The 25,222-nt window shown below is 36.1% G+C and overlaps 1 protein-coding gene across 2 annotated transcripts in view; it reads right to left on the bottom strand.

Moving 5' to 3' along the window:
• LOC115410092 (myocardin-like) overlaps positions 1 to 25,222 on the bottom strand; it is a 466,879-nt gene that overhangs the window by 276,318 nt on the left and 165,339 nt on the right. For both annotated transcript variants that reach the window (XM_030121535.1, XM_030121534.1), the window contains exon 3: positions 13,474 to 13,695. In XM_030121535.1, coding sequence (XP_029977395.1) covers positions 13,474 to 13,639 — 166 coding nt within the window. In that variant the 5' untranslated portion in view covers positions 13,640 to 13,695. The remainder of the gene's footprint in view (positions 1 to 13,473; positions 13,696 to 25,222) is intronic.

Genomic DNA, 25,222 nt, shown 5'->3' with positions numbered 1-25,222 from the left:
ACTGGTGAATCAATGTAGAAGATGACGGAGTTGCCATGGTAACTATGGAGCCTCTGAACATCCAAATGGGTAGTTACTGATGACCATGAAAAGATGACAAACTGCATTTTACCTGAATTATTTTAACGTATTAATAGGATTAGTACATCTAAAGTTATTAAACATTGATGGTTTTGGTGACTGGTGGATGTTTGGGTCTTTATGGGTTAAGTTCAAGAGTAAGAGTTTACATCAGCAAATAAAAAGTCATTTAATTCCTGTAAATTTCTCCTATATTTCTGTTCTTACAAACATTATTGCCTATAAAGTTAGGAAAAAAATGAAACAATTATGACAATGTGATTTATTCTTGATACCTGGGACTTCATTTCACCTGGTCAAAGGTGATTACTGATGGGTATAAATAGAAATATAATTGGGGAATTTTTCTGAAAACCAAATTATTCCAACTTTGTATAGCCATCCATGTTTTTTGTTTTTTTTCAAATTATTTGGCAAGTAAAAAACAGTCATTTTACAAAGAATCATTGAAAACCACAGGAGACAGTGCAGCCTCACCAGGTAAAACTACACATATTGGTTCATTTCTGCACAAAATGCCCAGTATTTATGTACCAAATGTTAGAAGGAGGTGGCTGGGGTCTGACATGTACGAGTAACAACCTCTGTGAACACATCAGCCCCTTTTCCACCACAGGATCTTTAACTTTACCTAAGTTTTTTCAAAAACATCTGTCAATTTCTAATGAAATTCCGCAGTTAAAAAACTTCCCCTCGACCCCAAACTTTCCCTGAAAATACTACCTAGTAGCTGGTAGGACTTTTTATATCCCCCAAAACTTTAAGGTACCCTTAAAACGCAAACCACGCAGGTTACCAGGAATTCTTTTACCCAGGTGAATCAATTCCTGGTAATCAAACTTCCTAGGAACATTAGTCGCTTTTCCATTGACCCTCAAATTGCGCAAATATAACTTGTGCATAAAAATGTACCTAATGGAAAAACGACAATTTCGGCAAAAGTCTCATTTTTCGATTCAAAGTTTTTGCGCTGGCAAGAGGTGGTTTTTCGGGCCTAGCGCAAATGGTATATCACGCAAAACTGCAATGCAAAGACCTTTTTTCGCAACTAGAGTCAGGTGAATTAAAAAAAGGGATGTTGACAGACATTACAACAAGCGAAGAAGAAGAAGAAACATGTCGCGGTATGTGTGGACACACCAGGAAACCCGATCATTTTTTAATTTCGTGTGAGATAGAGGGGTAATATATAATAATAATGAATATATCTGTAAATCAACACCATATTTACGTTCGTCACCATGTTTACGGAATGACTTCTCATGTCATCGCGATAATAAATAAACAAATCATCGCATTTGTGATTTAATGGAAAAACCAACATTATGCACTTCTGTTTTTTTGACATTTAGTAAATACGGGTAAAGTTTTGCGCAGATGTCCCATGGAAAAGAGACTACTGTTGGAAAAGGGGCTGAAACTGCATTTCAAGCCGAGGTAAAACCCTGAGATTATTTTCGTATTCATCATCTAAGGTTCTTATTTCAGCCCTAATTATGATCTTGTTCTAACCTTAACCAGGTTCTCTTTGAATCTGTATTTGACCTGCTCTGTCGTAGGTACAAAGACATGTATCTAGACCAAGGTTATTATCGTTAACAAAAACTAACGAAATGAGGAAAACTAGAATGGAAAAAACATTTTTGTTAACTGAAATAAATAAAAGGTATAATTGAAAGGAAAAAAAAGATAACTAACTGAAACTATATTGTGTACTTATAAAACTAACTAAAACGTATAAAAATTATGGCTAAAATTCCCTTCGTTTCATTTTTCTCTGTAGCGGTTGGATATGAAATTGATTTATTTCACTCCTTCAATTTTAGCTGTTGGCACCATACGGTACTTCACGGTCTGTCACCTGGTTTAGTGTCATTTTCTGGTTCCTACTCTACCTGGAAACATGGAGACTAAAGCAGCAGAGTCCTGTCTGGAGTTTATGTGAATATGACGGCGAAGAAGAGAAAAGATATTAAAAAAAAAATTAAATAAAATAAAACTAATACTAAAACTAAACTAAAACTAAGCATTTAGCGAAAAACAAAAACTAATAAAAACTAGCAAACCTGCTCTAAAAACAAATTAAAACTAACTGAATTAGAGAAAAAAAAGTCTAAACTAAATAAAACTAAACTATAATGAAAAATCCAAAACTATTATTACCTTGATCTAGAGTCAGTAGTACACATGCACGTGTATTAAAACATCTAAAAAGTTCTGGATGGTTAAATTATAGACATGAGCTTGGGTCTGTCTAAAACCTCATACTATGTATTATATCAAAATGTAAATAAAACATGTCACTTCCTGAACTGTAACCTTGGTAACCGGCCCATGTTGCCTCTACTGACATGTGTAATACTACAGACTGTACTGGTATGTGTGTAACCGTATGGATAGTACCACAGTCTGCGTACAACTACAGGCTAATAGACTGTTACCTCTGTTACTGTCTGATGTTTCTATAAGCACATTGCATTATGGGATATTTATGCTGACGAAGTGTCCCGAGTAATAGCACACAATTCACATACTATTAGTTTCACAAATACTAAAAAATGTATGTTTTAGCCCAATAATTAGCATGCTAGTACGGACTATCGGACCCTTTAAACTGAGCCTGAAATAAGTGAGCCTTAGATTTCTGGAGAATATTGAACAGTTTAGAGCTAAAGCTGATTTATGATGTGTGTAGTCATGTGATGAAACATGTGATAGGAGAGTGAGTTCTGCAAGAAATAAAACATCACACAATGCATGGGAAAGACGAAATATAAAGCCAAACAGGATTTAAGCAATAAACCCTGATATACTTTTGCAAATTAAATGCATATTTTATTCTATTATTGTATTATTTTTTCCCTGAAAAATAAGAATGTTGAGTGTACTGTGCTTGGATTACAGGCCTACATTATCTACTGAATTTATTGAAAGGTGTATTTGTACCAAATTTCACATGAAGATCCAATCCATTTTTATTTATAAAGCACAAATTTAGACAAACACAAAGGTTTCTAAAGTGCTGTACATGTAAAATAAATGCAATAAAAACATAATAAAAAGGTAAAATGCTAAGATAAAACACAATGTAAATAAATAATAAATAAATAAATAAATAGGCTGTCCACCCCAGATAAAATATCCGCGCACATAAAATCAACATCCTACTCGGTGTCAAAAGCCAAAGAGAAGAGGTGAGTTTAAAGAAGAGTTTTAACCCTTTCATGCATACTGGTCACTACAATGAACAGTTATTCTACAACTTTTCTATTGTTTATTCGTGGGTTTGTTGTTTTAGTTCCATATCAGCCAACATAGTGGAGCTTATGCATCATCCCAAACACTGCAATTCATACAATTATTGTAACTTTGCTGTTCTTGATAAACCTGATTTACAGTAACATGTTTTAGTGTAAATCAATTGCTAATTGTTATTTGACTGTAATTAACAGTTTTCTGAAACAAAAAGTTTTGTTTTGTTTTTTTGCATATCCTTCTGAGACCCAGCAATGCCTTCTGTCCTCTGTAGGGGACAAAAGTTTGACAGTTTAACTTAAAAAATACTGTCCATTACAAAGGACATTCCATTACAAAAACCAATCAATAAATAAAAATAATTTTTAAAATGTATCTGAAAAAACTGTTGCATTATGCAGTTTCCAATCAAGACAATTTTTTAATGTGAAAAAGCTAAAATTGTCAGTTTCCTGGGTCTCAGGAGGATATTATCTGCATGAAATGAGTAATAACTAGTATTAGAGTATGAAAAAATGTGAGAAAACATATGATTAGCACTCATTAAACATGTTTTTATGTCATAGTTTTCACACAGTATATCACTTTTTGATGATGAGTTTTAAATACATGTTTCTTTACTTCAAAAATTAAATGCATGGTGTCCAGCTGAGTGGACATTTTTGTTACTCCATGAAAAATAGGTTCATTGAAAAAAAAATCAATTGCATTGCTTTTTTCATGCCTAAAGAGGAATAAAAACACTCAAGAAAAAAATATGACTAAGGTTCTTATAATTCATGCATGAAAGGGTTAAAATTAGACAGGGAGGAGGCCTGTCTAATGTGCAGCAGCAGTTTATTCCATAGTTTTGGAGCTCCACAGCAAGTAAACACCACTTTTCCAATTAGAAAAAGAAAATTCCAAGAATTTATTTTCTCTTTTAATGCATGTAAACAAAGGTAATGCCTGATGGTGACTTTATATTACACTAGAAAAATGAACGCTCATATGATTTACAATGTTTGATAATGGCATAAGAATAAGCTCAGAATTGGTAGTAATTTAAAAGTATGTAGGTGTTGCTTTCTATGTGGAGGCTTTTCAGGGTTCTAACACTGCATGGTTGTAGAAATATGAAACCAATGTGAAAAAAAAAGGTCATGTGCCCATTCCAATAGTGTAAGTATGCAGCAGCGCAGTAGTAATACCTCTGACGGCAAAGTTGTGTTAATGATGCCATCATGTGGACTCTCCAAAGGGAATAGGAATCTTAATGAGACAAGTGGATTTGGTTCTAATCCTCAGTCACTACAGTGTAAAACTGAACTGAACGTCTGAGACGATGCTGTTTTCTGCTCCTGACATGAGGCAGGTTGTTTCAAAGCTGTAACAGTGTGGGCCAATTAGCGAAAGAAAAACAAGCCATTTGTTGCATGACCGAGAGAAAACACTGCAGTGATGAGACACCGGCTTTCTAACAGTTATTTCTGGACCACAGTCAAACCTGAAACTCTCAATATGAAATCACCGTTTGTGTTCGTATCCATTCACATTTATCTTTCGCTCAATTCCTGGAGACATAACACACTCGCAAAATATTTAACCCTAACCTTGAAACAACAAACACAGTCGGAATAAAAAGTTGAAATTGTACATCTTTGTTATAGTGTTGCAGTGAATGTATCAATATTAGCCTATGAAACAGTTTTCAGGGTTTGGTTTATTATACAGGGTGTATCAAAAAAAACAATACATTTTGAACAATTACCCCAAGTTCTGCATTTGATCATTTTTGGAATTTTCTTTTACGGATGTCAGAAGGTAGGGGGTTAGTGGATATTTGTCCAAATTAGGGTTCGGGTTAACCCTAAGCCTAACCCTAACTTGGCCTGTCCTCAGTGACATCATGTTCAGGCCTAAACAAGTTGAATTCACTTTGAAAGGCAGGAACAGCTGCCATGGGCAAAGAAATGAACTTGACATGGTGGCAAAAATGTTAATGATGTAACCTGGCAATTTTGTGGAAAACAAGATGGATGCCCATTGTCCCCTCCCATGACCTTTGATTGGATTTAAATCCCACCACTACTTCACATAAACCAGTTTTAACTTGGATTGCGCAATTTGCCCCTGCTCACTCATGCATGAAAACCTGGGTCTGTAAATTTGGACAAATATCCACCAATCCCCTACCTACCGATGTCCATAAAAGAAAATTCCAAAAATTATCAAATGTGGAACTGGAGGTAATTTTTCAAAATGAATATATATATATATATTTTTTTATACACCCTGTAGAAGAAGTGTGAGGCCAGAATAGATAGATTAGACTTCATTTGAAAGGTTTCTGGGTTTGGCTCATGGTAAAAACAAAATCCAGGCACAACAAACCCCGCCCCCTCGCTCATATTGTAGTTTATTTTGGCATCGATCCACTCTTTCATCCATATTCAATATTTGTTAAATATAAAAATTATATATGTGTCAAGTTTGAAGTAAGTTGAAACAAAATGAATGTTTTTATAGATATATGAAATTTCGCCCATTATAAGTAAATGGGAAAAAAAGATTTAAAAATTTAACAAAAAATTTTCAAAAACAAGCTATCGTTTAGATATGGTGCGGAGTGATGTCTAAAATTAATCTCTACATCTCTCCGATGTTTTGAGTAAACTGAGTTAAAATTGACATTTTTATAGCGATTTGAAATTTTGCCCATTATAAGAAAATGGGAAAAAAAATTAACGTTGATCTACATTTCCCAAAATGTAATCACATCTATTCTGGGCCACTGGCAGTTTGGTATAAATTCAACCAATAGTTTTGCTGGTAAAGTGTTAACAAACAAACAAACTGAACCAAAAATAATACCCCTTGCCTCCCGAAGTTCAAACACATATTCAACCCAAACCCCTCAGTAGGTCAGTGGCAACCTGGTGGATGTGAATGAAACCACCCCAACCCCAACAAACGATCTTTTCCTAATGTTAACCACAGTGCCTTAATGACAAAACTTTAAAAAAAAAATTATAGTCAGGATTTGAAGTGTAGTCTCTAGTGCCGTCTTTCCAAAATGTAGGTTCCAAATTGGGTAGTGGAGTAAGAAGAAGAACAAGAAGAACAACAAGAAGAATAAGAACAAAAACAACAATTCGAACAAGAAGAAGAAGAAGAACAAGAACAAGAACAAGGACAACAAGAAGAAGAACAAGAAGAACAAGGACAACAACAAGAAGAACAAGAACAACAATTAGAACAACAAGAAGAACAACAAGAACAAGAAGAAGAATAAGAACAAAAACAACAATTAGAACAAGAAGAAGAACAACAAGAAGAATAAGAACAAAAACAACAATTAGAACAAGAAGAAGTTGAAGAACAACAAGAACAACACCAAGAGGAACAACAAGAGCAAGAAGTATACACTGGAAAACCATGCTAACTTGACCCATGCTATGTAATGTAACGCAATGTAATGCAACAAAACAAAAAGGAATAGAATAGAATAGAATAGAATAGAATAGAATAGAATAGAATAGAATAGAATAGAATAGAATAGAATAGAATAGAATAGAAAGACCTCATAAGAGAAAAAAAAGAAAAAAAAAGAAAAGAGAATTACATAAAACAAAATCTGCCTGTTTGCTGTGACATTGCTTGTGAGAAGTGATTATGTTTTCATACGACTACGGTTTCCACATTCCAACAAATGCATTTCATTCACTGTTGTTTTGATGATGTAAGAGTCAGTAAAAATGTACACATTATCAGAATTCATGACAGAATTTTGTAAATCTCAGTCCAGAGGAGTCATAACATTTGTCTTTTGCGTCTTTGGGATCTATTTCTGTTGCATCATAGTCCTGGACATCCTGCTTTTAGAGGAAAAGCAGAAATGGTGCAGAAACACAGATGCTTGTTTTAGCTTTTGTTTTTTTTTTTTGCATTGTATTTTCTGGTGAGTTTTAATGACTGTATTTAATTCTCCGTTTCTCTATTAAGACTCAAAAAGAAAACACAAGAAGAATGTACATTTTATACTGTCTTTCATTATTTTCCTCTGTCTAGATCAGGGATATCTATGGTGTCAAGATGAGGCCAGATAACTTTGTAAACATTCATGAAGCGCAAGTGAAGTTTTGTAAACCAAAAATATATATTTCTTTGTGAAAATGCACCGACAAATCTTATTTGGCTCCTACAAACCCATTTTTTGCTTTTACAAAACGCTTTCTGCATTTACAAAACTTCTCTGTGGTTACAAAACATTGTGGCCTTTTATGACATGGGGGCGTGGTTAGATGAGAGGTGTGTCCAGACCTGGTCCAGACAGGAAGTAACATTAGTGGTGATGGACAGACATCGCCTCATTCACTACAATAAAGTACCACCGTAATGTGTCTGTTTCACCTTAAATAACACCACATGTTATTATCCGGCAGAGTGAAGTTGATTCCGTTCCCAAAACCAGTTTCGAGATCTGTAAATAGAACTAGTTTCGTTTCCAGAACTTGGAACCAAGCCAGGCACCAAGCTCCAAGCCCAATTTCACCACAATGGGTACGGTTACATGATGTTTTTTAAATCCAATTTATTTTTCCAGAAGAAATTAATTCGGAACTAAAGTATTTTCTCTTCTGTTTACATGGAAATATTAAACCCAAATAAAGGTTTACATGAGGTATTAATGAGGTAGATAAGTGAGCTAACGGGTTTGCACTGCAGCTCTTCTGTTAGCTTAGCTTAGCATAGTCACTGCACTTCCATGGTCACACATTGCCAGTTTTTTAAAGGTGATTTGTTGTCTTTTGCAAGCGTTTTTGTGAAATCCGATTCTCCCTAATTATTTCTTTAGATCTGCGACTTACTGCACTCATACAATCTTGGGACTGTTGTGTTGACGGAAGTTGGAAAATCTTTTTGTTGGAAGGGATGCATGCGCTAAACTAGCTTTGCTTTATCGTTTTAGCTTTGCATTAGTTTTTATTTCCCAAGATTTTAGTAGTGCAGTAAGTCACATCGCCATGATTTGAGCCTCAATCTGTGATCATATTGACCCCAGCGGACTAAAGGAATGATTAGTGAGAACTGAATTTCACAAAATCACTCATAAAATACTACAGATCACCTATAAAAGCCTGGCTACATCTGACCACAGGAATGAAGCAATTATGCTAAACTAGGCTAAGCTAAGCTAACGGAAGGGCTGCGAGAACAAGGCAGTTGGTGCACTGCAGTGCAAACTGTGCCCACATATCGAACTCAGTGCATGACAAATGAATAAAAAAACAAGTGGTGAACTCTTCCTTCAGGGTTTTAGAGGCTGGTAGATCCCATCAGAATAGCCCACTGGAACGGTTTGGTAAGACTAGACTGCATTGCATATTCTTCCGCCAGCGCAGAATGTGTGCGTCATCGCGACAGGACGAGACAACGAGCATGTGCAGAATGGCAGGAATAAAGCCCAAACACAATAAAGGGTTTACATGTCCGAGGAATAATTGAGATCGGAATTAAAAGGGGATTAAACCAGTGACTTTATTCGGATTTCAATTTATTCCGAATTATTCTTTTTCGATTGGAATAAGGTGTTTACATGGTCATCTTAAATAGGATCTAATGTTTTTTCAGATTAAACCAGGAATAGAAGTTGTCATGTAAACACACGGAATGTGGTGTCTAAGTCTAAGTCAGTTGAATTTGCGCCTACACAAGAAATCAAGGCTAATTAATTATTTTTTCTGCGACTGTGCTTGCATATATGTATAATCCTGCTAAAACCAGTCTAAGGCAGCCCCAGGTTTTTGCACAGTTCTGTACAGTCTGTTTTTTTGCTACTGTTTTTAAGGAGTACAGTACCCACATCTTGCAAAATTTAGCTTTATAAATAATTTCCCCAACGTAAAAAAGACCTCCCATCTTTCTCAGGGAAGAGTCTTCTCATGTATTTTTGCAAAATGAACGTGTTAACCTTTGTGAGCTCTAATGGATGAGTTCATATAAAATATTAAGAACTGGATCAGAGCCTCGGTTAAAAAAGGAAAAAAAAAAAAAAAAAAAAAGGAGCCACAGTCTCGGCTCCTCTGTTGTTTTGTTTCCCTCGTCCCTCCCGTCTGCACGCTGGTTTGAAGAATAAGGGAATAAAATGAATGGGCGAATTTAAGGAGATTCCAGTTTATGTTCATCTGCCTCTTCAATTACTCTCTCTCCTGCGCCACACATGACATCATGGAAAACTTTTGTACAGTTGTATGAGTGCAGAGGGAAACGCTGTGTAGCTCCGACTATTCCGAGACTCCGTGGGGATACATCAGCCTAAAAATACAGATTTAAATCACAGGATTCCTCAGATACTTTCACCTTCAGCCCTGTGATGCGAGTGGCATTTAAAGCCACGTTGATCTGGGCTATGAAGCTAAAAAAGCGCCGATATTTCAGCCTGGATTAATGATCAGATGGCTTTAATAAAATGTTCAAACAACCTTGTTTTATTTGGCCAAAGGGACTCTCTTGGCAGTGATGTGTGACTCGCATACTTACCTGTGTACCTGCTTTATGTACGTTGGCTGAGAGAACGCAGGATTAGAAACAATTTAAAGGCTCTGTGTTTCTAAAGATAATTTAGTAGAAAATTAAGATAAGCTTGTTTGTGTTTAACTTTTTTTTTTTTTATCGAACTCCTCAATCATTTCAGCTACCACTAGAATCCTTAATAGTGTTTTGCTTTTTATTCAGAAGCAAATAATGGAGAAGATAAGCATTTATTTATGGTTTATGTCTTTATATGTGTGTTGTTACAAACACAGAATATTTAGTTGAAATGAATGTTGATGGTTTTACACAAGCAAGCAATTTATTTAGTGTAAAAAAAAAAAAAAAACTAAACAAAACTAAGCCAGATACTACCTCAAGAAATGTTTTGCTGGACCTCTGATTGTTATCGGCCTAATGACAGATGAAAACAACAGTGTAGTGGTTTGGTGGGAATTTGTCATTTATATACTAAAGTGTTTTTTACTGAAACATTTGAGCAAAAGTTGATGGAGGATTTTCTCACAGTATATTTAATAAGCTTTAAAGCAAGGATGTCGGTCAGTGTATCTATTGGTAATTAGATTTTATTTTCAGAAACAAAAGAAAAACTAGTGGTTAATTGATTTTTGTTTTAAAATAGGAGAATTAAACTCGAATTTCAAGGCGTTTTTCTTTTTCAGTGTCAAAACAGATAAACCAAATTTAAAAAATAGATTGATTTTCGTTTTCTCTTTCTAATAACAAAAAAGAAAGTTATTATCTGACAGACATGGGAAAAATGGACCAAAACTGTCTTTTTTTTCAGTTTCTGAGTTCGGATGTTCTTTTCAAGGAAAGAGTGCTAATGCCTATAGGTCACAAAGATTCTTATGAACGATGGGTTTGAAAGAATCTTCCATTTTGTACAGAATCTGGAGTTCGTAGACATTCATGGAGGGAGCATGTCTGTGATGTTCAGATTTTGTACAAACTGGAAGATTCGTTCAAACCTTTGTTCATAAGAATCTTTGTGACCTATAGGCATTAGTGCTCTTTCCTCAAAAATAACAACATCCAGGGTCAGTGTATCTTTTGGTAATTGGATTTTATTTTCAGAAACAAAAGAAAAACTTGTGGTTAATTGATTTTTGTTTTAAAATAGGAGAATTAAAATCGAATTTCAAGGCGTTTTTCTTTTTCAGTGTCAAAACAGATAAACCAAATTTTAAAAATGGATTGATTTTCATTTTCTCTTTCAAATAACAAAAAAGAAAGTTATTACCTGACAGACATGGGAAAAATGGACCAAAACTGTCTTTTTTTTCAGTTTCTGAGATGGGATGTTGTCATTTTCAAGGAAAGAGCGCTAATGCCTATAGGTCACAAAGATTCTTTGTACCAGTCTTCCAGTTTGTATGGAATCTGGAGTTTGTAGACATTCATGGAGGGAGCATGTCTGTGATGTTCAGATTTTGTACAAACTGGAAGATTCATTCAAACCCATTGTTCATAAGAATCTTTGTGACCTAGGCATTAGTGCTCTTTCCTCAAAAATGACAACATCCAGGGTCAGTGTATCTTTTGGTAATTGGATTTTCTTTTCAGAAATAATAGAAAGACTAGTGGTTATTTGATTCTCATTTTAAAATAGAAGAAGTAAAATCGAATTTCAAGGCGTTTTTCTTTTTCAGTATCAAAACAGATAAACCAAATTTAAAAAACTGATTGATTTTCGTTTTCTTTTTCTAATAACAAAAAAGAAAGTTACTACCTGACAGAAGTGGAAAAACGGACCAAAAATGCCTAGTATTTTTTTCATTTTCTGAGATCGGATGTTGTCATTTTCATGGAAAGTGCGCTAATGCCTATAGGTCAGAAAGATTCTTACGAATGATGGGTTTGTACAAATCTTCCAGTTCATGTAAAATCTGGAGATCGTAGATATAATCCTTCCGCAAATGTCTACGAACTCCAGATTCCGTACGAACTGGAAGATTCATACAAACCCATCGTTTGTGAGAATCTTTGTGACCTAGGTGTTAGCGCTGTTTCCTTAAAAATGACAACATCCGAGCTCAGAAAATGAAAAAAAAAGGCTGTTTTTTGGCCCGTTTTTCCATTTCTTTTTTATTATTAGAAAGAGAAAACAAAAAAAAACCCACGTTTTTAAATTTGGTTTATCTGTTTTGACTTCGTTTTGAATTCCATTTTAATTCTTTTATTTAAAACAAAAATCAATTAACCACTAGTTTTTCTTTAGTGTCTGAAAAGAAATCCAATTACCAAAAGAAACACTGACTGCTGTCAAACTCATTTAGTTAAGGAGCCACATATGGACTTCAGACTTACTTTATTGTCATTCAATAAATGCACCATCAGTACTTTATTAAACAAAATATCGGTGCTTTGCCCACCACAGTTTCAGTTTACAAATAAAATAATCTATCTATCTATCTATCTATCTATCTATCTATCTATCTATCTATCTATCTATCTATCTATCTATCTATCTATCTATCTATCTATCTATCTATCTATCTATCTATCTATCTATCTATCTATCTATCTATCTCAAAATATCTCATCACACTTAAAATAAGACAATCACCTAAATAGTAACTTTTCAGTGAGATATAACAACTCATTTTGGATCATAAATCTTGAAAATCTTATTTCTAGAAATCTTACGGAGATAATTTTCATTTGTTCCATTGGCAGAATTTTTTTGCTTGAACTAAGCAAAAAAATCTTGAATTAAGCAAAAAAAAAAGAAAAAAATCTACCAACATTTTGAAAATAAGTTTACATTTGATAAAACGAATTGGCAAATGTGAAAACAAATTTATATTTAAGGAAACAAATTTATAAAATATTACATTAAAAAAATAAATCTATCTATCTGACTTCATTATTTTGTGCTTTTTCACTGTGTTGCTTATTTGTTTTTTGTTTGTTTTTTTTTAACTTTTCATCACTTTCTTGAATATTTTGTTCATGTTTTTACTCATTTTGTTGTGTATATTTGTTATTTTTATTCATTTTGTTAATTACGGTGCTCTTTTTGTTCATTATGGTACTTATTTGTACTTATTTTTGTTCATTTTTCATAGATTTTGCTGCTTATGTTTGTGCATTTCTCTCCATTTTTTCCCAAATTTTGTAGTTTTTTTTTGGGTTTTTTTTGCAATTTTCTCTGCTGCTTCTATCTATCTATCTATCTATCTATCTATCTATCTATCTATCTATCTATCTATCTATCTATCTATCTATCTATCTATCTATCTATCTATCTATCTATCTATCTATCTATCTATCTATCTATCTATCTATCTATCTATCTATCTATCTATCTATCTATCTATCATCAGTAAATTCAATATAGGAAAGTATATGATTTACACTGAAAAAAAACACAAAACACATAGGCTAATATTATAATAAATGGTGCTAAATCACTTATGAAAAGTTAAATATAGAGTAAAAAACCTCCACTAAAGTAGCACTGGGTCTTTATGGGTTAAAACACACGCAAAAAAGTCACTAATGTGTAGAAGCTGGTGTGAAAACGTGCAGTGGATTGTTTGAAGAGCGATCTCCTGCTTTCATTTAGGATAAAAGAAAATAAATGTGAGCTGAACTTACCTTTCTCCGCCTCTGGTGACGGCGGCTGCTTCTTCAGTGGGCGATTCCTCGTCTCCGTCGGCTCTACGGGGTCACCATGACCCCGGTTAACCCCGCACAGGGGTCCAGGACAGCGCTGGTCTTCTTGGCCGTTAACACACACCTCGGTGCATTTCAGTGTATTCATGGCCCGGGCTTCACTCCCCTGTGTAGCACATGTTTTCTCAGGTCACCTCGAGTCCCCTTTGGAAGACAAGGACACACAATGAGAGAACATGCCGGATCTGTGCAGCCGGGGCCGCTCCACTCCACTCCGACTACAGTCTTATTGAGCCGTAACAGTTTGAGAACATTAATTGAGTTTGAACTTGCATGAAAGACACAGCAAACAGTCATTTGAATGTTTGCATTTCTAAAGTCCTGTGCGGTGCCGGGAGCTGGAGTGAAGCCATGTTAGTGTTTGCAGAATACAACACCAGTTCCAGATTTTGCATTGTTTCTTTTCAGAGGTCCATCTCGGCTCGGGCAGACGGCAGAGCGCGTGTCTGTTTGTTTACAGAGCTCTAAGCCCACTTTCAACCTCACGGATGCGTCTCTCCATCAGCCGCCACTATCCTCGGCCGCTGCCAACTTATCAATTTACACCATTTACAAAGAGCAGACCTTCTTACCTCCTGGACAAATATTAAACACATCGACTCTGTGGATTCAGTAGCTTACAGAGCCCCCACAAGGTGTCGATGTGAAAAATGAGCCTCTTACTCAGATCCCAGATGAGCCAAAGTGTTGGCTGCATCGTGTATACGCTCTATAGTCCAGTCCAGTACATCTCCTCCTGTGGCCTGCACCATACGGCACCACAAACATACATTTGTGTTTTCTTTAATAAGCTCTGTTTGGAGAAGCACTTACATGCTTATAGAACAATGAAACCCCCATACGTTTCATAAAACAGAGAGTTTTCAGTGGGTTAAGATATTGTCGAGTATAGAGTTTTGGAAGGCTCTTTATCATATTTTGATGCGTTATAGTTTTAGTATTAAGAAGAATGTGCAAATACAGGTAACACTTTATAATAAGTACACACTATGAAGCATTAGTTAAGCATTAACAAATACTGTATTCATTATTTTAACCCTTTCATGCATGAATTATGAGAACCTTAGTCAAGATTTTTTATCTGGGTGTTTTTATTCCTCTTTAGGCATGAAAATAACAATGCGATTGAATGTCTTTTAATGAACCTTTTTTTTTTTTTTTTTTTTTTTGGAGTCACATAAATGACCATTAAGCTGGACACTATTTGTTTAATTTTTGAATCAAAGAAACACAAATCTAAATTGCAATATCAGAAAGTGATAAACTGTGTGAAAACAATGAAATAAAAACATTTTTATGCAGCTCATCTGATGTTTTCTCACATTTTAACATATTCTAATACTAGTTCTTACTTCATGGAGATAATATTAAAAAAAAAAAAAAAAAAAAAAAAAGAAAACTGTTAATTACAGTCTAAAAACAATTAGCAATTGATTTCCACTCAAACATGTCACTGCAGATCAGGTTTATCAAGAATATAAAGTGACAGTAACGGTATGAATGTCTGTGTATTATGGGATGGTGCTATGTTGGCTGATATGGAACTAAAACAACAAAACCCAGGAATAAACAAGAGAACAGCTGTAGAATAACTGTCCACTGGAGTGACCAATATGCATGAAAGGGTTAAAGGATATTTCTGAAATGAATACTCATTAGTATATGGTTTATAAGCACAGTTATAAATGTTTTACTCATCATGCGTAATCATTCATCGTTCAATCATGAAGTTTGTTTGATAATCCCATGTGCTTTATCTTTCCTTTGTTAGAATAACTGAAACTTTTGTGAGTCTTTAGCCCTTGCCAACTTTAAATCTCATTTGTGAATACTTTATGTGGCATAGATAGTGCACACTTTAGATGAGCTCAAACCATAGACTTAATTAATGAGTAGTAAGTGCTTTATAACTACCTGAAATAATGAATTCCTGTATTAATAACTGTTTATGGGACAGCTATTGGAAAATAAATGTGTGATTTAGTATGAAATACCCACTAACATATTCACATACCCACTAACTAGTACATGTCTGAATAGTGTATATGCAAGCATAAATGCATGTTATAACTGGTTTGTAAGTGATGCAATACGAAATTTTTAAATGCTGAATCCATAATTTATAAAGTATGAAAATACAATCACAAAGCACATTGTAGATGAGCTTATGAATGATGAGTAAAACCATCATAGCTGTGCTTATAAACCATATATTAATGAGTATACATGTCAGAAATATGCTTTATAAATGATGAATACAGTATTTGTTAATGCTTAACTAATGCTTCATAGTGTGTACTTATTATAAAGTGTTACCCAAATACGTACTGAACTTAAGCACAATTTCTGAGTCAAACATTGAACCTTTTACTGTTCTACATCTTTCTGATAGCTGTAGTTACGAGTTAGAGCTGCAATGATTCATTAATGGACAAAAAAGATGTCAACTTTTTAAAATATTGTCTAATTGTTTGTCATTTTTCAGGTAAAATGTTAAACTTCTCTGAGCCCAGACTGTCAACTGTGGTGATTTGCAGCGTCTCTTGTTCATACGTCAAAGTAAAGTGAATAAGCAAAGACTGCAACTTGCTTTTCTTATACTAGTTCTTGGAATTGTTGAAGCTCTAATTTCCAGTTAAAGGTGGGGTCTGAGATGTTTTCCTGGAGCGTTTTTTTTACTATATTGCTTAAAATCCCCTTCACACCCTGATTACAACTAATTAATTAAATGCTCTAACACAAAAATTAAAAAAAATTAGTCACCTGTGGAACGGACAGGACTGAAAAAACACCATCCAATCGTTTTGAGCACCCAACCAAAATGACTGAACAGTGATATATCTATCAAACTCAACTGTTATTCACCCCTCCCCCCTTCCTCACTCTGCTAGGGTGACCAGGTGCCACTTGTGGGACAAGGGGTGTGTTTGTGTGGGACAATGTGGGACACGTAACTATAATGCTGGAACAAAGTCTAGATTTTTAAACAATGTGCATCGTATTGTCGAGCTAATAAATATGAATAACAACAATTTAATTTGATTGCACACAGTATGCATATTTTTGCACTGGGCATTTATTTTTTGCTTTTTTTTGCACAGGTTTCAACAACTTTTTTTGCTTGGAAAAACAAAACAAAAAGCATATTTTGTCACCTCAAGTCTCTCAGTCCAAACTCCAAACTTAAAAATAAGTAAAAGGGAATATGGATCAAATCTGACCAAACATCATATACATACAGTGTGTTGCTTCAGGTTGTACTTGCCTCCATGCGCAATAGAGAAATAAGTTTGACAAAGTTCGCAGAATGCCCTCTGTGAATCATCCCCCACCACTTTCACCCATATATAAACATTTTCCCATTCTTTTCTGTAGCTGCATCTTCTTTTTTTTGCGCGGAGTTTCCATGGTTTCCGACAATATTTGCATGCAGGTGTCTGAGGCCTTTGTTTTCTGTGTGCCAGTGGGCGGAGCTCAGGAGGACGCCGGTGACAGGTTGATGGACTCCTGACCCCACAGGTATGTTGGTTGATTGACAGCAGACACAGCCAATGGTGATAGCGCTGTCTCCGCTATAAAATGAAAGTCATTTTTAGAGAAAGTCGACTGTCCTGCACTTTGGAGAGCCAGAGCCAACCAAATGGTCTCAATTTGCGGGACGTGGAAGAAATAGTCATAATGCTGTGCAGTTCCGCACAAAGCGGGACACCTGGCCACCCTACCTTCTGCGCATACCCCTCTTCGAGCATGAATCGTGTGTTCTGAGAGGCTTGGAGCACTTGTACAGGAAGCGAAGCCAGAGCCAGAGCTTGGCTATATAAGCTATTTAGGGATGGAAAGTTCACCGGCAAACTGTTTAGTCACTAACATAAATCACTAGGAAATGTAACGTTAAGGTGGCTATACACTGTGCAATTATTTCGATCGTTGCACGCAGCTCCATCTCAAACTGTGCGAATCAGTCATAAAGTCAGGCTCAAGATTCATGTTCTCACACTGTATGGACTGATGCTCGTATGCGACCTGACTGCTCACACTGTAGGACCATACACCAGAGGATGCACCACACATTCCAGTGTTGTATCCAGAAATACAACGTTAAAGTACCAAGGAATCCGTAAAAGTGCGTAGACGATTGTGTATTGGCGTGAGTCACGAAATGGTAGTGCTAAACAAAAACCAACGAGCCACTTTGGCAATATATGCCATTATCTGCGGGGAATCAAAAAAGAAGACGATGACGTATTTGGTGCAGGAATTGTTTGTCCAGACGTGGACAGTATGGGCTGTCAATCCTACAGCGGGAACTAGAGGGAAGCTGCAAAAGCTAAACTGCACTAGGCCAATAGCCAGCTACTGTTAGCTTGTACGCTACTGTACGCTTCTGTGTTCGCGCATGCACAGTGTGAGAATTTGAGGCCCATGGGCTCGTGGCACTGCTTTGACAGTGCGATACCCTCACGAGGAGCGAGCAGGATTTCAAACAGCTCCGTATTCCTTGCGAACACACGATTGCTGGTCGTGAGGTGGTCATGAGGTGTTAATCGCTTCTCCTTACCCCATGTACACTGCACGAAGCACGACACACGATTAGCGGCACATCTGGCCCGATCTCAGAAATAGTCGCACGAGTGAGAAATCATCTCTAAAATCGCACAGTGTAAGGCCACCTTTAGTCATATAGATATGAACTGGGGCTGTTCTGTAAGAGCGGGGGGTTAGGGGGTGGAGGAGACTGAATGAGGTATGTATGGATCCATGAGCCAGAGCCTCAGCTGTGGTTGGAGCCTGGGCTGAGGCTGTAGCTGGGGACAGAGCCTCAGCCGGGGTCAGGGCTGTAGCCGGCGTTGGAACCCGAGTTGGGGCCGTACGGGGACGGAGCCGGGGATGGAGCCGGGGATGGAGCAGAGCCTCAGCTGGTGAATTGTTGCTGTGTAGTGCTCATGAAACCCTCGGGAACAAGCATTGCGTGTGCCAGTACTCTGGAGGCGTGGCTTCGGGGAGATGTCTGAAGAAAGGGGTTTGGAATTTTGAACTGAGAATTTTCAAAATGTAGCTTGCTCAAACCGTTTTTCTAAGATCTCGGACCCCACCTTTAAAATAAAAATAAAACGTGATTTAAACTGTGTGAAAAGTATGAATATTATATATAAGCGGTCTATTTTTTTTGTTCCTATAATATTGGTCACATCTGCAACAGCAATGAAATTGTTGTTCTGTTCTGTTTCTCCCCCATTTTGCTTACAGCACAAGGTCTGTCTACTAACTATCAGCACAGTACTGATATTTAACCCTTTATTAACCAGCTGGTGACCAACAGCATCTACTGCAATGTTTAACAAGTGGTGCCAGGCACAATAAACCCCGCCCCTCACACGTATTGTATCTTATTTCAGCATGGATCGAGCTGATGTCATCATGTCTATGCGTGTGCTGATGTCAGCATGTCAACTGCCTCTATATATGTGCCAAGTTTGAAGTAAATGGAAACAAAATGAATGTTTTTATATTTGTGAAATTTTGCCCATTATAAATAAATGGGTAAAAAAAAAGATTTAAAAATTCATTAAAAAAATTTGAACTTTAACCTACTTTTCCCAAAATGTAATGACATCTGTTCTGGGTCACTGGAAATCTATAAACCCAATTTAGTATGAATTCAACCAACAGTTTTGCTGCTAGAGTGTTAACAAAGTAAAAAACAAAGAAACAAACCAAACCAAAAACAATACCCCTTGCCTCCCCTTCAGGGGGTAGGGTAATAACTTTTCAACCACTAATCCTACCAGTACATTGAAATAATTCTGGTAAAATACAGTTTCTCAGCTTTTGGCAGCATCAGATGTGTCTTTCTGGATGTTCAGAGGCTCTTCATTTAACGTGGAACCCATCATCTTCTGGAACATTGATTCAACAACCTCTGAATTTACTCTAAAATTTTATGAACATCTGCCTGTTCAGTAAATTAAAGACCCAGTGCTACTTTTGTGGCAGTTCCCATATGATTTTTTCTCTATTTTTAATGTTTCTGAGGAGATTTATCACCAATTATTCTAATATTATACTCAGTATTTTGCATTTTTAAGTAAAAATTAGGTATTTTCCTACATTTAATTGACTGATCATACAGACAGTCCATAAAAGCTCAGATTAAAGTTCAGGGTTATTATGTCAAAAACAGAGAAAATTGAAGAAAAAGTGACATTTGCAGTAAAATCTATCATTAACTGAACAAAAACCAAGTGTCTCCATCCGCTGTCATTGATCCAACTCCATGGGTTTTACTGGTGAATCAACGTTGTAGAAGATGACGGTGTTTCCACATTCACTACGGAGCCTCTGAACGTCATTACACCAATTATTTTCTCACATTGCTTGGATTAGTGCATCAACAGGTATTAAACATTTTAGATCAGTGAATGATTTTGGTCACTGGTGGATGTTTGGGTCTTTATGGGTTAAAAATGGGAAAATACCAGCTTTTCACTGAATAATGCAAAACGCAGGAGGACAATAATATAATAAATGGGGATAAATTGCATAGGAAAAATGCAGAGAAAAATGTATTTGAAAGTTGCCAGTTACCTAATTGCCTAAATGTAATGTAATGCAAAAGCACACCTTGGCAAAAGTCGATAACAAGTTAACATTTTCCAGAGAAGCGGTACAGAACGTATTACTTGGTCATGGTACATGGGTGAATAATCTGTAAATCAGATTTGCTTTGAACCACAGATCTACTCTTTGATATTTTAGGAATACTGTAGATAGGAGTCCAGATCTGATCGGCTCCTAAGTGACTTACAAAACATTGTCTGGACCGTGACTTTCAGCTGACCAGATTCTGGATGTAATCCCAGCCCACCATTGATCAAACTGGGCAAAATCCCCAATTTCTACTCAAAACAGCAGTCAATAACTCAGTACAAGCTAAAAGCAGTTAGGTCCTCAATGGATGGATGATGGATGGGTGAGAAGGTGGAGATGACGAACTTGGCTCAATGAATGCCACAAAAGACGATACACCTATTTCCCTAAACAAAGAAAATTACTTTATTTAACTAAATGCAATTTAAAATGCAGCATGTAGATGGTAGATATCTGTGATGCATGTTTGGGTGAGTGAGGTCAGTGTGTGTGAACCAAACAAAACCATGGAACAAACCAAACAAAACCATTGTGTTGGCCATGCAGTCAGCAGGCTGATCAGGCAGAGGAAGAGACTACACACCTACTGAGGCCGTTCTTCTAAAATGTCAAGCCACACCCTTAAGAGGTGTGGCCAAAGAACAGACGGCCCACAGTCATTAGGGATGGGAATCGAGAACCGGTTCTTTTTAAGAACTGGATCACAGTAACTTGATTCCTTGGAATTGTTTGTCTGCCTGCTTAACGATTATGCTTATCGATTCTGCCTTAGTTGCGCATGCGTGATGACGTCACGCGTACGCTGCATCAAGGTCAAGGTTATTTATACCCGTAGGTAGATTTGTTTTGCAGTCTAGGTGATTGCCTTGGCATTACAACAACACATACATTGAACATGCAAGACAGGCACTTGATCACGCTTACAGACAGGACCAAAAGTGCTCAGTGTTCCACCATTCCTCTGTATAGCAGCATGGATAGGTAAAAGAATAAAATAAATAAGATCAAATAAATAAAAACAAGATGCAATAAAACACAATAAAAACCACAAAAGATAAAATAAAAACAATCTGGGATAAAAACCAGGATAAGAACATAAAATTTAAAAATTTAAAAATTTGAAGTCACAGTAATAATAAATAGAGCAAAGAAATGGAAAAAATAACTAAATAAGTTAGTAAAGTGCAATGTCACTATTTCTTATTGAGCTCAGTGACGGCGACAGGAACAAAGCTATTTTTATAACGCTGTGTCCTGCACCTTGGGACTAAGAACCTCCGTCCAGAGGAAAGGAGTTGAAATTCACCTCGTAAAGGATGGGAGTCATTATTAAGCACTGATGAAGCCACCCTCTGTACCTGTTTAATGTACAGGGAGGCGGGACAAGACTGGGACTCACCAATCAGGCGACTGGACCATCTCACTATTTGATTTAGTGAGTTTCTCTCTGCAACTGAGGTCTGACTGAACCACGCCACCAGGCAAAAAGATAAAACAGACTCAATAAAAGAACGATAAAACAAAGTTAAAATGGTTCGGTCAATGTGGAAGTGTGCCAGTTTCCTAAGGCAGTGGAGGCGCTGATGACCCTTTTTACACACAGATCTACAGTTTTCATTAAAACTCAGTTTTTCATCAATTATCGTCCCAAGGTATTTGTATGATTGCACTTGCTCTATAGTCTGACCTTTAATTAAAGTGACTCTGTGCATGTCCTGTTTTTTCCTAAAATCGATAATCATATCTTTTGTTTTAGATGTGTTCATGTGCATTGTTTTGGTCAGAACGTAGCCAACATGGCGTTGAGGCAGAAACGGTCTAAAAAGAGAACACCAGGGCCACTGGAACACTGTCAAAGCTTCCATGTCTTCTAAAGAGTGGAATCCCTCCAATCTGCTCAAACATTTGTCCACAGCATGTGATTCATTTACAGGAATGTCACGTATTTGATACGCTACTTAGCGACGCTTGTGAATGTAGTGGCAGAGTGAACGCCGGACCCAGTTCTGGTTCCGGTGTGGGCAACAAACGTCGTACCCAAATATAAATTTCTGAAGGTAGGGGAAAGGAAATGAGGTGCACAACAACGGGAGACGAGCCAAGCCGAGTCGAACTGGTTTGGCACAGTGGACATTTAAAAAAAAAAAAAAAAAAAAAAAAGTGAAAAACCCGAAATCTCTTAAGAGAGGTATGTGGAATTTTAATAATATTCTCCCTGTTATTTAATGTTTTGTGTATTTGTAGATCCACTGTGATCTGTAAGTTGTCATTCATATGTATAAATGATAAACTAAGGCGTAATATTGTTAACATTGTACTTATTTTACTAAAGAATTTTCAGCTTGTTCGTATTTGTTCATGTTGTGTTCAAGTACAATTTGTGGATATAAACATTTTCATTACAAAATTTACTTTTTACACTCAAAAGTTCTTATCCTATTGTTTATATTATTATTTTATTTTTTTTTTTTTTTAAATGTTTATTATACTCTATGGACTGTAATTATTTACTTGTCTGATACAAATAAATAAATGAAATGAAAATTATATTATTTTACTGGTCCGGCCCACTTTAGATCATATTAGGCTGAATGTGGCCCCTGAACTAAAATGAGTTTGACACCCCTGCGCTAATCACATAGTATTTGACGCAGTGTGAACAGGCAGAAAACTTATAATACGTACAGATATCACACCAATTAAAAGTGACATGTATATTTACGTAATTCATGAAATCACGTTTCCTGTGACATGTTTCCGGGACACTTGGTTTACAGGAGTAGATAAAAGAGCAAACAACAGTAACAAACATCAGTCGTCCAACAACAACAAATACTGACCTAATTCTAAATGACACAGCGCCATTAACAAAGCTTATATTTAAACAAATGCGGTTGTGTTTGATAAAAGTTAACTCCAAATACTGAACAATTACGTCCTGGTCAACATCAGGAAACATTTATGTGAGAATCCTGTCAGTGACACAGCAGACATCCAAGCTTTAATTCTGACCAACTGGAGAATAATTTTGGGGAAAACCAACACAGGGTCCAAATAAAGCAAATGAGACCAGAATGATTTAAAAAAAAAAAAAAAAAAAAAAAAAAAATCACATTGGCTCACTATTTCTAAAGGGAAGTTTAATGGAAGTCAGTTGTTGGAGTATTACAGTCTAATATGTTCAGTAGTGTTCAAAGCCAGGCTGGTAGGTCATGGCAGCACAGTGTTACCTTTGGGCCCTGAACACTTTTTGTCATATATATATAAAACCAAACAAACACCCACTGATCACACGTCGAGACATAAAGCCACCAAAACTGATTTCTTTCCCGTCTTTGATGTGGAATACGAGTCTATTTGGTGATTTAGACTCATGATGAATGACAGAGCTGAACCTGCCAAACTGAGCCGAACCCATGACCCAAAACTAACCCAAATGTGGCTGATTCAACATGGTTCTCCGCTGTTAAAATAGGCTAATCTGGCAGCCATATGTGGGCCAAAGGCAGCTCACCGTTCTTCACAGGCTGCTCTGCCAGCATTTGTAAAGTCTGGCCAAAACCAAAAACTTCTTCAATAAACCTACGGCAGCTTTGTCCAGGTTTCCGGCATTCTTCGGTCACCGTCAGCTCTTGTCTTTCATGCTCGAAGTGTTATCTGTAAGCCTTCACAGGATATACTCTTTAACCCTTTAACCCAGGGGTCTCAAACAAATGGCCCGGGGGCCAAATGTGGCCCGCTAAAGGTTCCAATCCGGCCCCTGGGATGAATTTGCAAAGTCAAAAATTCCACAGTCTTGAATTGAATTACGCAAAAAAAAAAAAAAAAGTTGCTTGAATTAAGGAAAAAATGTTGAATTAAGAAAAAAAAAATCTACACTTAAGTAAAAAAAAAACAGGGGTGTCAAACTCATCTTAATTCGAGGGCCACATTCAGCCCAATTTGATGTCAAATGGGCCGAACCAGTAAAATACTAACAGTGAAAAAAGTAAAATTACATTCTGATCAGGTTTACATCTACAACGTTTCCTTAAAAATCTGAATAACCTGAACAACTTGAATTGTCTTAAGAAAAACAAGTGCAATTTTAATAACATTCTGCCTCGGTTTATCAGTTTATCATTTACACATGTTTACACACAATCGCACAAAACATTTAGTAACAGGCAGAATATTGGTCAAATTGCATTTACTTTTCTTAAGACATTTGCGTTTGTTCATATTTGTTCAGGTAATTCACATTTTTTGCAAATGTATAGTTTGGTAATGTAAACATTTTCATGTAATTTTACTTTTTTTTTTTTTTACACCAAAAAAACAAAGAAAATTTGGGGTTGTCATATTTATAGGTTATTATGATAATATTTTACTGGTTCTGACCCACTAGACATCTAATTGGACTGTATGTGTCTGTATGTGAAACCTGAATTAAAATGATTTTGACACCATTGATTGTTAATATCTTCAGTGTAATTTTTCCAGTTTTTCACAAATTCATCCCGTGGGCCAGACTGGACCCTTTGGCGGGCCAGATTTGGCCCCCGGGCCACATGTTTGACACCTGTGAATTAAGCAGAAAAAAAAAAAAAAAAATCTTAAATTTAGCAAAACATCTTGAATTAAGCAAAAAAAATTTTGAATTGACAACTTCAAATTTTTTCTTAGTTTTAGTGCAAAAAATAACATTAAATTATGAAAATATTTACATTTACAAACTATCCTGTAACAATAAAATGTGAATAACCTGAACAAATATGAACAACCTGAAATGTCTAAAGAAAATTAAGCACAATTTTAACTATTTCCTGCCTGTTCCTCAGTGTTTAGTGTCTTTGTAGATTTGATCCATAATGCACATGTAGAAATGATAATATTGTTAAAACTGCCCTTATTTTTCTTAAGAAATTTCAGTTTTTTCAGGTTATTCACATCTTTTTTGTTTGAAAAGTTTACAAAAGTGAGTATTTTCATAATTTATTAATTCATTCATTCATTCATTTTCTGAACCCACTTTATCCTCACC

The sequence above is a fragment of the Sphaeramia orbicularis genome, chromosome 19 (genome assembly GCF_902148855.1).
Source record: "Sphaeramia orbicularis chromosome 19, fSphaOr1.1, whole genome shotgun sequence".
Taxonomy (NCBI): Eukaryota; Metazoa; Chordata; class Actinopteri; order Kurtiformes; family Apogonidae; genus Sphaeramia; species Sphaeramia orbicularis.
This window is presented reverse-complemented; position numbering and strand designations above follow the sequence as displayed.